This window comes from Anopheles ziemanni, chromosome 2 (assembly GCF_943734765.1).
Source record: "Anopheles ziemanni chromosome 2, idAnoZiCoDA_A2_x.2, whole genome shotgun sequence".
In the NCBI taxonomy this organism is placed as follows: Eukaryota; Metazoa; Arthropoda; class Insecta; order Diptera; family Culicidae; genus Anopheles; species Anopheles ziemanni.
Genome location: NC_080705.1, coordinates 22,818,794 through 22,837,044, shown reverse-complemented (window position 1 = coordinate 22,837,044; position 18,251 = coordinate 22,818,794). Strand labels below are relative to the sequence as shown.

The 18,251-nt window shown below is 43.9% G+C and overlaps 1 protein-coding gene across 1 annotated transcript; it reads left to right on the top strand.

Annotated features, from left to right (window-relative positions):
• The first annotated feature begins 9,330 nt into the window (after positions 1 to 9,330).
• On the top strand, positions 9,331 to 17,739 carry LOC131281345 (sodium/potassium-transporting ATPase subunit beta-2-like). Its single transcript, XM_058310670.1, has 5 exons — positions 9,331 to 9,469; positions 16,583 to 16,837; positions 16,905 to 17,086; positions 17,183 to 17,453; positions 17,602 to 17,739. Exons 1-5 carry the CDS (start codon positions 9,331 to 9,333, stop codon positions 17,709 to 17,711), a joined length of 957 nt encoding a protein of 318 aa, XP_058166653.1. The 3' UTR covers positions 17,712 to 17,739.
• The last annotated feature ends 512 nt before the right edge of the window (positions 17,740 to 18,251 follow it).

The window sequence follows — 18,251 nt, the reverse complement described above, 5'->3', positions numbered from 1 at the left end:
GTTCACGTTATGGCCGTGAAGCCGATGTTACCGCTGGCTTTTGACAGGTTCTTCCCACAGTAATCGTACCCGATTGGAAAACATCGATATCGCGATAAATAGTAGATTTTTAGATGTAAATTTCTATTTTTCGTTTGCAAAAAATCACACCGCGTGTACGTGGATCCGATCCAGTTTGTCTATTCTACTGTATGAACCCCACCAAACTATAGATAGTCAAAATAATTCATCAGTTGTTCAATTCTGTTAATTCATTTCTTATGTCTACAGCTGTCGGTGTGTGGCTCTTATTGCACACACCGATATGATGTCTGTGGACCAACACAAATGGGAACAACAAAATTTATTAAAGAAGCATAATAATGAGTAGCAAAAACTTACCTATAAAAATACTGGAGAAAGTGAAAGCGTACCGTGAAATGTGAAAGTATTCTAACGCACAACACAACGCACAGGACCACTAAGAAACATATGACACCGACAGTAGCATTGTTTTAGAACAGAGAAATCTTTTTCTAAATGCCTTTTGCTGGACAACTATTTATTGTAAAACAAGTGCCAATAGTTTTTTGTAGTGCCGTGTAGAAGAAAAATAATAAAACCGTGTTCGATCCGTCGCGTAGGAGACTTTCAAACTCGACCGTTACTAGCGTAACGTTAGATGCGAACGCTGCCAATCTGTGTTTAGCCAATACAAGCACCGTACACCTAATGTGACGTACGCAGCCAGTTGCTAGTAACGGTCTTCGTCACCAACGTTACGTATTTTTCTATCAGCGTTACTCGATTAAACGTTCTCGCAAAAGATACGAAACTAAATGTGGTGAGCATTTTTAAAGAAACAATTTAGAATCTTATACGCGTTTCACAACGTTTTCTCTATTAGATTACTTTTAATATTAGTTTCCTCGTTTGTCTCTTCTGCCCCGTTGCCGTGTCTATCACCTGTTTTGTGTGTAATCTTCGCACTCAAATATATCGATCGTTAAACGCATCATCTTTAAGAATCTTCATAGAAAACACTCTTTCGTCTAAATTCGTCCAAGGAATCTAAATTCCGCACTATTTTTATGTTATTTGTTTGTTGAAGAAAGGGTAAAAAAACTATTTCAAAGAAAAGAAAATCTATCATTGAATCGTAAGAAAATCTAAAGGGAAAAAACAAAGGGTTTTAAAAAGAGTTTTCGCTCTATAGCAAACAAAAAAGACAGTAGCTTGATAAAGTGTGCAAAAGGGAAGCAAAGTGAAGAAAATCTGTTTTTTGTTTTTCAATAGAGAAGATTAGCGTTACTGCAAGGAAGAGAAATAGATGATAATCAAACATTTGTGTGTTTTTATTTTGATGTCGTAAAATTGGTCATTCACGAGAGAAGCGTCAGCAATGCCGTCGCGCCGGATGGCGACTAGGAAAGTAGTTAACGGCCACGGCGTTGCGTCACGGTCACGGAAAAGGTTGCCGGTACATACTGCCTGCCGAAGGGTAGATCGCCCACGGCCAGTGGACGGCCCTTTCGGGCCGACGGCCATAATTTTACCCTTTACGCGATAGATAGTGCTATTAATTGCAAATTGTAAGAAGAACCTATGTATCTATACCACAAATCGATCCGAATAAAGATTACAAAAAGCTAAGTAAACGAACCGCGAGATTATGTGTGGACGGAGGGCTTTGCAAAAGAAAACCTTGATACGCTACAACACGCGAAGCCACGGGTTGGTGTCTCTAGATGGCGTCAATGATGAGATGTTGTCACACCGTACACGCCGCCGTGGCTCATTTACAGCAGGGCTTCTATAAAATAATTCTCGTTCAAACACTTGTGATAAATGGGTCTATCGCTCGGCAATTGGGCTTTATCACGATGACGATTATCATTGACCTGTCTGCTGGCTGTCAGCGAAATGGTGGATTTGAACGTGAATTGGTCCAATGCGTGCTAGGGACGTGAACATCCAACGTGCAGGCAGATAAGGTATTTGAAAAATTGCTTGTTAAGTTTAAAAAAGTCGCTTGAGGCATATGCTTTTTTCTAGTTAATTCCTACATTCAGTTAAATGCTTTATCCCACAGGTATTAAGTAGCAAAAAAAATTCAACAAACAAAAATGTTAAAGGTATGTTTAAAATTGTTTGTCTTTTTCATGTTTTCTTTGTTTCCAAATTAGAGATGTTTCAATTGCATCAAACGACTTCCAATCACCAGACACTTAAAACATATTAACCATTTCTTAATTTCTTCCACCACTCCAGATATCATTGCTTCAAGAACTCGGTGTGGAGCAATAGCCAACCGATGCCTACAGTAACTCGAACAGTAATTAACGACGGCACAGCTTGAAGTGTCACTTTACGATGGCTGATTGATCTTTCGCAACAGGGTAGGGAAAAGGGAAACATTTTTATCCTGCTACTAAGCGACTCAGCTGGAAGACGTTTTCCGGCGGACAGAACAAAAGGAATAAAGATAAAGGATATGTTTTCGATTTCGTTTTCAACCCTCGAGTGAGACGAGTCCTTGGTTCCTTATGATGCGCCATTGAATGAGCCAACAATAATAAATAAGCAATAAACATTAGCACTTGCAGTTCGCTGGCCCCAAATGACCTCTTTTCCTCGACAGTCGGGATGCAGTTGTTTTGCAGCTTTCTGCAACGCGACTTCCAACGAATGAAATTACCAAGCGCTTCCGTTTTGCAATGAAAAATAAAACAAATTATACGAAACCGTTCAAATGGAATGCATTTCCGAACCCGATAAAGCCATTGCGGGTGGCGCCTGCAAGGCCCGCGGGTTCTACGGCGGGTTGTAAATTATGATATCATCCTTACGCAATAGTCAAGTACGCGCCCCAAAGTCGTCCTTCACGAACGATGTAGAGGCGCTCCTCCCAACCACGGGCCAGTCGTAGTTACACCATTACGTTTATCGTGCTAATATGATGCGGCAGCTAAGCTCCATCGCTTCCCTTATCAAACGATGTACCTTTGGTCTGGCGTGCTTGGTGTCAAACCGTGGTGAGCTATCTCTATCCGGCCTTTTCGATATGGCTGACGTCAAAAAGCCATTTGTTTCGCTTGGTGTTAAGGTACAAGAAGATCCATTTCTTTAATGGTTTTCCATTGGAAGAAGGAACCCGCTGCAGTTTGACGTACCTCTTCTACGAGTGTACAAAGGAATTTGACAAAAGTTTGACATCTGAATGACGCTCCTTAGCAGGTAAATGTTATCAGTAAACTCTGCTCTCCCTCGGATTTAGCTTGTTTCATCGATCGATAAGCGTCCTAAAGAATCGCTGCCAAGGCAGTCCTGTTCACGGTCGCCACCGGGATTCACCCCGTAGAAAGAGATTCGGCGAATTCTCCTCAGCACCGCATTCGAATGGTATTGCTGATGACGCCTTCTTCGGCCACCCAAGTGATCCGTAATCATCGGCTATGATTGACACTGCGCCAAAAACACAGGGCAACCTTGCGGAACTGGGAATAGATTAGATAAATTGTTATCTACCTGTACACCGTCGGTTGGTTTGTTCGATTTCCAAAATCGTGCCTGCGACGGAAGCGTTCTGCACAGTTTTCGGATGAGTGACACAACCTGAGCAAGGTTTTAGCTGGTCTAGATCAAAGCTGGATTATGCTGCGCCATTGAGTCATGCCATTAGTGGTAAACAAAATAGTTAACAGGTTGTTTCGAAGAAAATTAACCTTGCTTAACCGGGCGCCATGCGGGTTTAATCAAAAATGGGCCATTCCGAAAAGAACATCGTGCATGTCGGATTCGGTGCCGGATTTTTCATTAGTAGCTTTCATTTGAATGTTGTTTGTTGTTAACATTACTCACCAATGGCCAAATCGGTATACAGTTTTCTGGAGGAAAAGGATATCTCTTTTCATTCAATACAACCTCTTGATAGCATCATATTTTGTAGCTGGAGCCGTGAATATCCAAACACCTTAATCATTATAACAATCATCGTAGTTATAAACTAAATTTTTACAATTTTAAATGTATATTCTTTAGCTTAAAATCTAATCTGATTGTGTTTGCTGTTGATAAGGTCCTTGATAAACAATATCGAAAATACTATAGCAGCTGTTCCATACGAGACATCTGGGCTTAATACAATACAACGATAACTTTCTGCCATGAAGCATGCATTAAACTCGTTATCAATTAGCATACTGTAGCCAGCTGGACAAGCATAAGAAGATGGAAGACAGCAGTTTTGTTTTCCGCGAAATTTCGCATCCTGCGCATCACTTGTCACGAGGTCTTCGAGGGTATGTATTAATTAGCTTATGATTGTTCGAGAAAAAGTCCCGCATCGTGTTCAATCATACTTCCAGAGCGTGGATTTCGGCGTTCATTCAAACTTTGGTGAGCTCATCTTCAGGTGAAACAGCGAGATAAATGCAGAGCTTTCTTTTGTTTTAATTTGGGGAAACTAGCATTGTGAAAGCGTGATCAGATTTGGGGAATATCGTTACCCTCCAGAAAATCAATAGTGGATTCCTTTTTCGAAGAATAATAGCGAGGCAACGAAAGCGAAACAACAGCATAAGGAAACGGCGCGTGGATATGCAAAGGTGTCAATGTTACTTCACATTCTCGACAGCAGGTCACTTCGAACCTGGCACAATCCGGTTATATCTCCATCGTGCTTGTTGTCCGCATGCGTGCTTCATTTACCGAATCGCGCTGGTTGCGTGCCAATGCGTGGCAGAAGGTAAGAAAAACAAATGAAACTCCTGCGAAAACTGCGACATCAGTGACCGGGGAAACTGATGCTAATTAACAAATGCGCTGTTCACTATAGCGAAGACAGATATGCCCACCTTAGCAACATGGTTCCGATATGAAATTTGAAAGCTGGTGCTAACGAAAATAAACAAAAGTTTCGTTCATTGATATTGCGTATCATGGCGTGTTGTGAAATGCTCATCCATGATCAATAGAACGAAATAAGAAACACTTTTACAATTGTTCATTGAAGAGTTGGAACGTAGCATGTGAGCAGCTGCAGAAGTATCTACTGTTCCACCGTTTAAACTGACAGCGAAGTGGATTGTGAATGAAGTAGTTTCTTCAAACTTTTACAGACCTGGATTGGCTAGATAGAATTTCATATTTGAACAAAGGCTATGAAGAAACAGAACTTTAAACATTTCTTTTCTTCCTGTACGCAAAATCAAATAGATTAACCAGTTGTATCGCTCTATAAAATCGAAGTTAGGACAAGGAAATTTATTCAACAGGAAGATTTACAAACATTTGTTCTTATAATAAATAACATGCAATATCACTATATGCACTACAATGTTTACGTCAGAAAATATGACACATGATTTTAGTATATTTAGTACTAAAATTTTCCTTGCATTCCAAAATAGGGAGTATATAAGAAACTAGCAAATGGTTATGGTATAGATGATTGTGTGAAATTAAAAATTACAGTTTCATGTCAATACGAATTATTATTTGAAAAAACACGGATTTTTTATTTCTTAGAAACTCTGTCGCAAGTTTGCAACACATTTTTCGCGATTTTCAGTTTGAATAACAGTATGAAACAAAATTTTTATATTTTATGTTCTTTCATTCATGCCGTTTTCCCACTGATTACCAAGCAAGAACAAAAACAATTATTCTTCGAAAAACAGACTTTCAAACTGAAAGAAATGATCCGAGCCAGTCGGATACTGCCGTAATGTAAAACATTTACGGAAGATGTTTTACGTTGCATGCAGAACAATTATGTTCTTCTTGCCGGTTGTCTTTCCCTTTTATCCAATAATAAAAGGCGCCATTAGCGTCAGGTTTCACGCCCACGAGGTCAAATTTGTCTCAAGGGCGGCCGCACGACGGAGTAAACGTTTGGTTCAAATAAAGACCAGTGAGGCATATCATGCCGAGGTTTCTTCGGTTTGAAAGGAATGGATGATCCCTGATTATCATCAGGAATAAGTAAACTTTAACTCTCAGGTTGAATATCGATTGCATACAAGAATGTGTTGTAGGTCCTTAAGGATGGATGTTTCGATCCAAAACAAATCATTGTTCACCTCAGAAATTCATCGACTTATCTCACAAGTGGCTAAATATAGATTCACAGGACGGTCAATTAGATACGTTACACTATCGCTCCAACCAATGAAGGCTTGCCCGTCGGGGCTTCTCGGACGATAGCGTGATCTGGCCGTGGGGCTGTTTGGAACCAGCCGGAATTGATCCAGAGCCAGCCAGTTCCCACCGATATTGGGTACAATACGTTCCCGGTGGCCCGCCGTAGCAGAGCATGACATCAGCGTTTAGCGGCGTTACATGCAGGTGAGGATCACTTCGCGCAAAAATTGTCGATAATTTCCTATCGCATCGGATCGACCGCATGCTCCTCCCCCGCCAGCCTCTAGCCTGTTGGTGCGTCCCATGTGCAAACCCGCGCGCTGTAACAAGCCTTCGATTGTGTTGATCGGTGCAGCTCAGGAGTTACCACCGGAACCGCTTGGATGCAACTGGCTGTAACTGACCCGAACTAGTTCCTTGCACCGTGCGTGGTCAACTCGGCGCATCACCTGAGCCGGGGCAGTGTTTGGTCCCTAAAGCGAACCCGCTCGACAAGCCTGAGCCGGGTGGGCGGCGGTCCAAGATATGCAGGTATATGACGCTGATGCACTCGCACAGCTGAGGCGAGCCGGGAGTTTGTCTTTCGCGTCATACGTGTGTGGATTCGAAAAAGGTGTTCGATTGGACTTTCATGATGCAACCCGAATCAAAACAACGGCGTACCTTCGGATCCGATGTACCCTTTAGAAAACTGGTTTTTGGGTCGAAATGTAGCGATCGTGACTTCTGTTTCCGAGAAACAATTTGGCCCTCGACAGCTTGGGGCGACGCAATATGTTATTATGTATCATTGGTTTTTTTTTCTTTTTTTGTCCCTTTTCACTGGACAGTTTCGGCTTTGGCGGTCACTCTGCAGGGCCGCTGCGTTGGATTCGTTTGTTTCAAGCCACGTGGAGGGGATCATGGCCCTGAAGCCCTTCAACGATGGATCATGTTTTGATTCGATGGATTCATAATTAAGGTAAGCAAAGTACAGTGCGTTACATAGAAAAACACACACTGCATGCCGTGGGGGTGTGTTTTATTTTAATTACTTTCAATGTTCAACGAGCATAGTTTCATTTCTTTTTATTTTTGGATTTTAAATTGAAAATGTTTGTTATTAGGAGGAAAATGAAGTAAATTAAATTACAGTCTATAAAAAGTCTGTAGATTTTATTTTAAAAATTTTTTAACGTAGTATTCAGTTGTTTGATCTACCTTGTTTTGTATTGGGTGATGTTCTTAAGTCTCGAGACTTGAATTTTCACTATCCACCGGTGTAGCTAAAGTTGTAAGAATGGATTTCAAATTCAAAAGAAAATGCACCATATGTTCTGTCTATTTCTTTCCATCAACCTACACAAATCATTTTCGCATCACTTGGCGATCGAATAATACCATAATCGTAAAACAAGGTATGCATGAGAAAGGGGTCTGGCAATGTCCTTTGAGCAACTATGTGTAAATAATTTTTAATATTTTTCACAAACGGATCAACTCGCACGCTATTTTTGGCAAATATACACTGCACTCCGTTATCATGTATGTTAAATGGAAATGATAATTTTTTTTCGTTTTGCCGCAACGTCCCTTGATAGGTGTACGGCCCTTTCTGTATTAAATTCCCTGCGTGTCAAACTTCATCAACCAACACCACTGCACCGCCCGCTGTTATCAACGGTGCACGAGGCCACACTATCAATATCGCTATCGAATAAGATCCCGGCCAATTCTGTAGCAACCCGTTCCCATCTTGCTGCGCTAAAAACCATTTCGAACACCTCTTTTCATGACGTCACCGTTCGGGAACCATTGGAAAGCCCGAGGGGAGCCCACGGACGATGGGGCACGTTTCGCTAACCTTCCCGGAGAACACGCGGCGGACCCGAGATCAGACCTCCATTCCGTACCGCACTGTAGAGCGAGAGTGTGGGTTTGTGTTATCGCGCGATTAAACCGCGGCCACAAATATTGACATCCGCGAGTCGTCCCGCGGTGTGTGCGATCGGGTCGCCCTAGAAGAGGAGCCAGGGGAGTACGGGGGATGCGCGCGTGCACACTCTCGAGTGTCGTCGCGTCGTCGTCGTCGTCGTCGTCGTCGATCTGGTCTGCATGTGGTGGGACGATTAATGCCTGCTGCTACAGTGACGTGCAAGATAGTAGCTTCGGTAGGAAAGGCTTCGGCGGCAACAGTTGTGTTACAGCAAAAACAAAAACAAGCAAAGTAGCCTTTGGCTTAGCATACATCTACTATCATTGCATATGTGTCTTTTATCTCGCTCGTTCAGCACCGTAACACCGGCCACGCGGTATTTGTGTGTGTTTCCTACGGAGCAGCACGGTCTCGCGGTCGGAACCGTCGTCGGAACCGGCGCGTTCGATGCGACCGTCAGTTGCCATTCGGTTGTCCACGTGTGCGTACGCTAGGAAAGCGCGGTCTTGCGAACGCTGCGTGTTCTCCACCACTTGTTCTCTGCTGGAGCCGTGTGCTTCACCGTCCAAGAGTCAGCTGTGTGTGCCCCGAAGATCGCAAGGTCGGTTCGGAAAGAAGAATAACACATTTCCCTTAAGGTTACCCATCATCGGTCCTAGTTGGCGGTGCGTTTTTCGGACGGAACACGCTTTTCTCATAGATTGACGTTTTCCGAGCGCTCCATCATCCGGTCGTTGTGTGTGGTGCATTTCTCCATTTCGATGTGTTTTTACCTTCTCCGTGCGGATTAAGAAAACGGATAATCCGTTCTTTTTTACCACCACCAGCACCACCGTCGGTGAAAGATTCTGTCAACAAGCGTTTGACGGTGAAAAGTAGAAAACAAACGAGCGTATCATTAGCAAAAAGTTAGCCGCGATCATCTTTCCGCTCCGTGCGCCAGTGTGAACTCATCGTAAATCAGCCATTCAGTTTGCCAGATGCCAGTGGAGATAAATTAAGACAGTACGAGAAAGCGGATAGAACATAAACGGGAGCAAAAAAAAGAAAGAAAGAAGGGGAAAAAACAACCCCGTACGAAAGTATTTATTTAATTTACACTCGCCTTTAACCTTCCCCAAACCGCAGCAGCCAGCCGGCGATCGTGTCTTTGGTTCTTTGATCATATGGTGCTAACAGTGCAGTGAAGCCGATCTCCGTGTAGTTACTTCTGTCCAGTGGCCACTGGAAGTGAAAAAGGAAGCAGCACAGTTCAAGCGAAATACCGAGCGAATACCGGAACACCAAACACCATGCCAGAAAAACGTGTCAGCCAGGCGCGGATCGTGCGGACGTACGAGTTCCCGACCAAGCCGGAAAAGCAAACCCTCGGACAGTATCTGTACAACTCGCAGGATGGCAAAATTTTGGGCAGGACAGCGAAAAACTGGGGTAAGTTATGGCAAAAACTGGTGAAACATAATGTTCCGTGTCGGACAATAATCAAGCAAAAGTGGAAATGAAATGGCATACGAAAAGGACGATTCATCTTCGTCTGGCCCCACGGTGGACATTGTCTTTGACAGGGCGGGAAGGGTGCCCAGCACTGCAGTAGCTCCCTTCCGTACCGAACACCTCTCGTTCGCGTCCGTTATCATCGCAGCCTTGGAGTGGCCAGTGTTGCTTAGCTTGTTTGCCTGCGGCCTCTTAACGCTGATAACGTTATCATGCAGAGTGGACGGGTGTGCAGGGTTTTAGGAACAGCCAGTGAGCCTCGTATACACACTGAACGAGCGACAGTTCGACGATAAGCGGAGAAAGAATTATTCCACACCTCACACAGCTTCCTCCCGGAGCGGTGTTGGCATCACGCAAAACCGAATTGGAATTGCTAGGAAGGGTTTCATGTGCACCTGAACCTCTCTCAAAGAGCTCGAGTACTTCCTTCAAGTACGCTCCTAAGCGGAACGAGTACAGGATTACACCAGAATTGCTATCCCGAAGAACCTGCTGGCATAAGACTTGCATATATAGTCGATGTACTTCATAGGAACTACAGTATCACGTAAGGTACTACTGATTCTTAAAATGAAATCCGATCTGAATGCAAATTGATTTACCCGTGTGCAATGGTAAATAGTTTGATACTTGTTAAACTTAGTTAACGGCCTTGTCTACATACGAAAGTGTTCTTTCTAGTATCAACACAAAATGCGAAATGGAAGGAAAAGACACTCTTTCTTCGTATGCGGCACAACATCCCAAAGTGGAACAAGGACTGTGACCGAGTATATAATAATAGATCGGTGGTCAGCCGTTCGTAATACTGGAGGATGCTACACTTGAGATTCGATCCGACACCTATGGTGTGGTGTTTCCTTGCGCTACCGCTGCGCCATGGGTACACTCTTTAGACTCATTTTAAAAACCGTCACCAGCACCGAAAAGCTCCTTTATGTAACCGACTTTTCGTCAACTAATCAGGAATCTATTACCTTATGTGTTTCCCTACCATCCGCGTACGCTTTATATAGAGGTACACCTTTAAACTAATAGACGAACCCCTCGATAGACATATCTATCAGAAGTCTATTTTCCCATATGCCCTCATTTCTACCAGCACGAGAATGCTTCCAGTCTATTGGTCATTTTGAAAGACAAAAACTAGCAACTTTACCACGTGCTTACCATTCCATACACGCTATCGCAATCTTTATGAGGCCAGGCTTACACGATAGAGCCGTCATCAAGTAAACCGCGATCATTATCAACTTCGATTCAAAAGAAATTACGCGAATGGATGATCACATTGGAAAATTGCCCGAGCAACACACACTTTCCCGATGGGGAATGTATTTGTCAACAATGCATTGCGATGTGATGTTGATGTTGATTTTGAAATAGGATGGGATTTTCTATTGAATTCATCCCCCATCAAGTAAATCAAATCTTAGAGGAAAGATTATCGGTATTATACTTTATGTTCCGAGAAGATCGTTGGATCGCTTTAAAATAACTTAGTCGGGTTCATTTCCGCTTCCTTTCATTAAACTCTACTCCATTGAGCCGCTTAGTCATCCTCCGCTCCAGGTGTCCTTTGACTACTGTAGGCCTCCATAAAAGTCCTCCATTTCGCCACCAGGGGGCAAATCTCGCTTGGCATGTGTCATTAGTACCACGGCGCTAATTAGGTGAATCTCGCAAATTAATTATCATCTCGCCTATAATTTCATCTGGACTGCAAAGGTCCACCGGGGCACGGTACGAACGGAACCGCGTATTATGTATGCAAACGCAGCTCGGTTCTGTTTCATAATAAAGGTTCGATCAATCTATTTACCACTTTTTAGCGCAGGTGTGGAGAGCACCGCGAAAGAGGGTTAAAAACAAGAAAAAGGAATACGGATGACGATGGGGAGCAACACGGGAACCACATTGGATAGCGAATATCACAAACAACTCTCTGAATGGGTTGACATTGGGCTTACGCACCGGTTTAAAATGGCGCGAACCGGATCTAGCTGGATCGTAGTCGGTTCGGGGGATAATTTTTCGCTCGCGTGTGATAATAGCCATGGCTGAAATCCGGTAGGGTGTGCCATACTTGGGTCGGGGTGGTTTGAACTGGGTCAGAACGTTTCCGATTTGCACCAGCGACCGTTGTGAGATTGCTGTAAAAATCCCACCATTGCTGAGGTTGTTGCCTCCTGTGCGGATTTCTTTTAAAATATACGGGTGATCTGACCTCAAGCCTTGAACCCACACGACCTGGCTCGGTCCGGGGTGGATAATTTCCTATTCGCCAGACAGATTTCATTATCGCTCGCGAGCAATCAGACGTGTGTACCGAGTCACTTCTTACGGATGTCTCAATTATTCCTGCAAAGATGTACACCCGTTTCTGTAGATATTACTACAGGTGCTAAAAATGCCTCTAAAATCCTGCGCAGAATGATTTATCGTATTTATTTACGTCTTACCACCTACAAAGTGGCAGATCACGTATTGGCATGCGTACCGTTTCGCTAGGGGGTGTCTTCTGATGTTGGCCCTCCGCCGTCTCAGACCTAGATGGCGGAGATGGCTGAAATTTTGGAACACTAAAAATAGAATCCCACAAAATAGAATGAGGGGGTGAGTGTTGGGACACGAACACTCCTACACTTATCGCTCCATTTCTCCGTGCGCTGATGCCATAATTTACCGCATCCAACAGGTGTGTTCGATTCGAGATTGTAACTCCTTTAAAATGGTCGAATGGGATGGCGCTCAGATGTAACGCTAGAGTTTTGGATTGCACCCTTTGGCTTTTCGGTACCAGCGTATGGTCGGCATCCTATTGACACAGCGGGAGAAAACCCCATGTAGCGGAAGGTCAGTAAACAGTGTTTAAATGGGTCGTTGAACGAACTCGGCGGAGGTGCATGACGCCTGTTGAATGTGTTCTTATGGAGATTAATTGTAGGTGGGACCTGAAGGAAGGTTTCATAAACTATGAAACTATGAAAAAGTAATCACGGGACATTTTCAAATTTTTATTAACATTATTTATCATTCCTTCCTCATCATAATCTCTCTCCCGAAGAGTTTTGTCTTCCAATGCCATCATCCCAACACCATTCGTATTTCCTTATCATCTGCTGGGATGAATCATCGTGCAATCTTAATCTCAACCTCGGCCGTTCTTTCTTTCTACCTAAACGGGAAGCCGGACGTTGCACATGGACAATCATTGGCGGCGTCTAACGTCTAACGAAACAAACAAAAAACAAAAAAGACCAAGCAACTCGCCGGAATTCGCACCGACGGGAAGACAATTGTGAATCTGCATGGCGGCGGAGCCTGGTGTTATCTCGATGCCACACTTAATTCGGCTCCACTGTTTGCCTACCGTTCGCCATTCGGTCCTCCGTCTCCGGAGGGCCATTTAATTAGCGGATGCGCCAGGTTCGAGCATAAGCCTGCTGTTTGCGTTGTGGCAATAAAGCGAGCGAGAAAAAATACCCACCATGTCCACCGGGGTCCATTCCGTGGACCGCTATCAAACATCTTCCAATCGCTAAAGTGGGACATTTTCAGGAGCAGCAGCAAAAGCGTCTGCTTCGACGCTCCATCTAGCGCTCCACTCGGGAAAAGCAAATCGACTGCACTATGGAAGCGTGCCCCAACCTTCAAACCGAATGGGGTGGTACAGGGGTGGGGGTTAGCAATAAAATGATGAGTTTTCCACCCGCTCGAATCGATCCTGCTAAGGAGGGGGGGCGGGGGGGTTTGTTTGCCCCACCCCACCGGTGCCAACGTCGGACGCAGATGCCGGGCCAGCGTCGATCGGTGAAAAGTAAATTCAACCATCGACAATAACCGTCGTGTCTATATGAAGAACAAATTAGTGGCCGAATGGTAGATTCGCTGGTGTGTATCGTGTGCTGCCTTGCTTGGCGGCCAATGCCAATGTTTATCGGAGATGCAGCGCGCTGGTGAATCGAAAGGGATGATGGACTCATGGAGGGATGGATTGGGCGACGAAAGGGTGCTTTGGCGGAGGTGTTAAAATCGGATAATTTATATTTGCCATTGTGGCCTTTGTATTATTTATCGCCACATAGCTGCTAAATAGTACTGAAGTTGGCATACTAAAACACCCTTGTTGGAGATGACCTTGTCCTCGATAAGGTTGCCAATAGATTGTAGAAAAGGGTTTAGTAGTGAAACGCTGAGGTTTATATTGTTTACAACAATAAAATACAATTATATTTACAGCAAAAGCTTTGTTAGTTATACCATTTTGTAACATCTGTTTTGGAAACAACACAATTACACTACAAAACCACTCAAAATAAAGCACTACTTGTTTTTGAACTTAATAATAATATTAAATAAAAAGAAAAGGTCTCGGCAATACAATAATCAAAGCTTCTAAGGAAACTTGAAAAAAAGAATAGCTAAATAAAGCTAATCTTACTTTCCTGGCGTAGCGATCGTCTTCGTTCATGCCTGCCCCATTTCTTATTGCCTCTTACTTTACTATACTTATTCCCTTTGCGTATGTGGATAGTCAGTCCTCTCCGTACACGAGAGGGTGGGTCAGGCGATACCGCTCGACTCGTGGACCTCCATAAAAGCTAGTAAAAGATGTAAATCATATGTAAACGATAACAAGCAATTAAAACCAATTCACGTTCTACGTTTAAAAATTCGAAGATCTAATCTCGATCGATCGAATTGTTTGAATTTAATATATTCATCAATAAATCTAGTTCACGTCAGCAATAATTTAGCATATTCAATCAGTTTTAAACGGCAATTTAGTCCGGTAAGTAGTTCAACCGAACCCACGCTTTTATGGACGTATAATTTCGAGGTGCTATAAATGCAGAGATTCTAATTGGTGTGCACGCTGATCGATGTATCTCCTCCGAGCCCGGAGGTGCACTATGGTGCACCCAGAACCTCCCCTTGCACCATATCTGCATTAAATCCAACGCATTTCGTCTACTGTGTCGCTGGTCGCAGAGGGCACAGAAAAGGCGATCTTCGATCAGCGCTCGGTATGAAGTATCGGGTCTGGCAGTTCACGCCAAGTGTAATTGTTGAGACGACCTCTAATGGTTACTTACTTGCGTCGGAATGTCGTTCATTAAGGTGAACAGTAGGTGTTGCGAAAGCGGAGGTAGTTTAATAGATACGAAACAACGGCAACAACCGTGACGGTGGTTGTGATACGAACGATCATCTCGTGTTCTTGGTCAACCTGTAGCGAGCAAGCTAGCCAAGTTGCAATATCTTAATAGAGCTGCTTACATTTCACCATTTCTTGATGCACAATTTAAATAAAATCTTACCACCGACGGTAGTCTCAGGGACGAACGAACAGCAATGTGAGAGAAAGTCAATTTCCTTCTTCCCGCGACGGATGCGAACCCGCACACAAACAAAAAAATTCAATGAAAACAACCTTCCTGCACGATGCACAAACATGTCACGCGGGGGGGCTAAATTTAATCGCCCGATTTGCCGACTGTCTTCAGCCTCGTCGTCAACCCGTAGGTCGGTGAATCGTCAGTGTGATACTTTTTGGCGGTTCCGTTCAACCTGCCGCACGAAGACGAAGCGTTTGCATCGAACCGGATAGGGCTGGTTTTCGGTTTCTAAATATACAAACGCCGGTTAATCGACGAAGTGTTTCGGTGGGTTGCTCCACAAGTTTCTCACCTACGAACGAAGGGATTGATTGACCCCACACGGGAGGAGAAGGGGTGGAAGCTGAACAACAACAGCAGAAAAAAGGAATGAATTCTCCATCGATTCATCGTGTTTACCTGTTTATCAAAAATTTGGAACCCAAATTAAATTGGTACCAACTGAATGTAGCACGATTCCATTCCACGGTTAAGGTGGTTCTTGAAAGGGTTTTATTATTTTATGCTTCATTTTGTGTTGCTTCTTCCGTTAACTCGGAAAAAAGAAAAAAAAATTAAAAACCAAAGGGAAAACTGAACAGGATCATTGATAAGTTTATATTATTTTGAGATTTAACATTTTCATTAGCTTGTTTGTTTGATTACGAATTCATATTTATTCTAGTTTGGTAAAACGAAAAAGGAATAGTTAGTAATATGCGTTCGGATTAAATTTCTATAACAAGAACAGATTCATTAATACTTCTGTTAAATCACGAATTATTTATAAAAAGTTTTGAATATAAGGTAATTAGAGAATTAAAAAAAAAAAGTTTATTATTTGTAACTCTACATTTTATAGTATAGATACCCTTTGGAAAGAGTTTAAAACAATATTGAATATTGAAAACAACTTTACATATTTACACAAGCTTTATTTATCGGATTTCCATAAAGGATGTTGAGCTTCACTTTTAAAAAATATGATGGCATCATAATTAGTGTAATATACTCTGATTAGAGACCTACAGCAAATGTTAAATGGAAAGAAGGTAAATATGAGCACTGTTCCCTATTTACTTCCGTTGGGGAATGGTCACGGAAAACAGCTTACCGTAGGACACAACAGGTCGGTCGAGTGGGAGTGAACGTGATCGGAGTAAACAGACCGCAGGGCCAAGCGAAAAAACAGGGTGTCACCTGAGGAGAAAACTATTACAACCGTACAACCACGGCGTTTCTCATGATGCACTTGCAAATTCCTATCTATTAGTAGGATATTAAAACACAATTATGCGCAAAGTGGCCGTGCGCGTTGATGTTGGTAATTTACGGCGACCCGTTATGAGTGCAATTTACCCTACCCTGGTGGAACCACCTCCGAGGTGTGATGAACATGACATGTTTGGATTAATTGTCCCCTCAGCCGACTTCAACGTGTGCCGTGAAAGTTGTTGTGGTGCTGTTGCTATGTGCACTTTGATTAGGACTGGGTTGCAACTTACTTATCGCTTTATTAGAGCGTTCCTATCGTGGAGCGTTCCTCCGGCGTACCGGAAGTTTTAAGTAGGGAGGTCTATCGAAACGGTGTCTAATTGGTAGGAAAGAAAAATGGTTCCACTAACGAAAGTTTGTTTTTTTCCCCCCATCTATTGACTGTTTGCAGCACAACTTATGATCTTCTATGCCGCCTTCTACACCGTGCTGGCGGCACTGTTCGCAATCTGCATGCAGGGTCTGCTGGTGACGCTGAACCATCAGTATCCCAAGTGGCAGCTGGACGAGTCCCGCATCGGTTCCAATCCCGGTCTCAGCTATCGTCCCCGGCTGGAAGATTCGGAGATCTCCTCCATCGAGTACACGGCGGCCAACAAAACATCCGTCGGCGAGTGGGTCGGTCAGATTAACGCGTTTCTGGAACGTAAGTGTCATCCGGTGTGAGGAGATGTTTGGATGGTTTGAGTTATGGTTGTTGTCCCTTCTTTTAGCCTACGTCGATAACACGAAGCTACCCGGAGGTGGTAAGAACCAGGCGATATGCGACTTCAACACACCACCAAAGCCTGGCCAAGTGTGCGCGTTCGATGTGAAAAATCTGGGTGAATGCTCGGCAGCCGAAGGCTATGGTTACAACAAGTCAGCACCGTGCATCTTCATCAAGCTAAATCGGGTATGCATTGAACATCCGCTTGAATCAGTCGTTCGTTCCGTCTAGGTTTTATGGTGTTGCTTACAAACTGTTTTAACTCCCACACCGCTGGCTTAGATCTACGGTTGGGTGCCGCAGTTCTACGAGGACGTGGACGATCTGCCCGCCGACATGCCCGAAGACCTTACCTCCCACATCCGATCGCTGAATCCGGCCGATCGTAAACAGGTGTGGATTTCGTGCAAGGAGCTTACCAACGCCGAGGATGATCTGCTAGGACCGGTCCAGTACTATCCGACCCGAGGTTTCCCCAGCTATTACTACCCGTACATGAACGTCGAAGGCTACCTGAGCCCCCTGGTGGCGGTACATCTGGCGAGACCTATACGTAAGTATACCGCATACCGTTACGAAACCCCTGGCCGGCTGATAACATCGAACCACGCGATCATAATGCGGCATCAACCAATCCATAATCCCTTTATCTTTCCATTCGGTCTCGCTCACGGTGTTCCGTTTCTACTTCTTTCTTGCAGCACGTCGGCCCATCAGCATCGAGTGCCGCGCCTGGGCAAAGAACATTATCTACCGCGGTGGCATGCGTGATCGGCTGGGGTCGCTTCACTTAACTCTGCACATCGAATAGATAGCATTGCGCCTCAGAAGCCATCCCCCCAAGTATGGGTGCACGGGAGTACCCGGGTATCGTCTCGTTCGCGATTTCCGTGGACGCCCACCGGTGGTCAGTGTACGGCCGGTACTTGCTGGACGAGAGAGGATTAATACGAGCGCATTGGACGCAAGGGGCTAGAGCGCGAGGACACCAACAAAGACAATTTTAAACAGCGGAAACAACGAAACAACAAAAAACCACCCCTTACGTCACGAGCTGCTATGAAGCTATGAAGAGTTTACTTAAAGAAGAATTGAGATTTACACAAACGTTTTTTTTAGGGAGAATTAATTGAAGAAAATAAACTATTTACGTTTAACTTATACGAACACGCCCGGTGTGTCGGTATTTTTCCGTTGCGAAAGTATTTCGTTTCCTCCCTTACGCCAATAATTGGAGACGATCCTTAATAATCTGTTGCGAGCCTCAGCCAGGTCGGTCTCTGTTTTAACTGCGATTTTTAATTTTGTAGACGATTAAGAACAATATCGCGAACAACGTACAGAGATGATT

What these genes read in the sequence shown, in the direction of transcription:
- LOC131281345 (XM_058310670.1), top strand. Translation starts at nt 9,331, where the DNA reads ATGCCAGAAAAACGTGTCAGCCAGGCGCGGATCGTGCGGACGTACGAG. An exon ending in TCTTCATCAAGCTAAATCGG is followed by an intron (nt 17,087 to 17,182) that starts GTATGCATTGAA and finishes CCGCTGGCTTAG; the next exon opens with ATCTACGGTTGGGTGCCGCA. An exon ending in ACATCTGGCGAGACCTATAC is followed by an intron (nt 17,454 to 17,601) that starts GTAAGTATACCG and finishes TCTTTCTTGCAG; the next exon opens with CACGTCGGCCCATCAGCATC.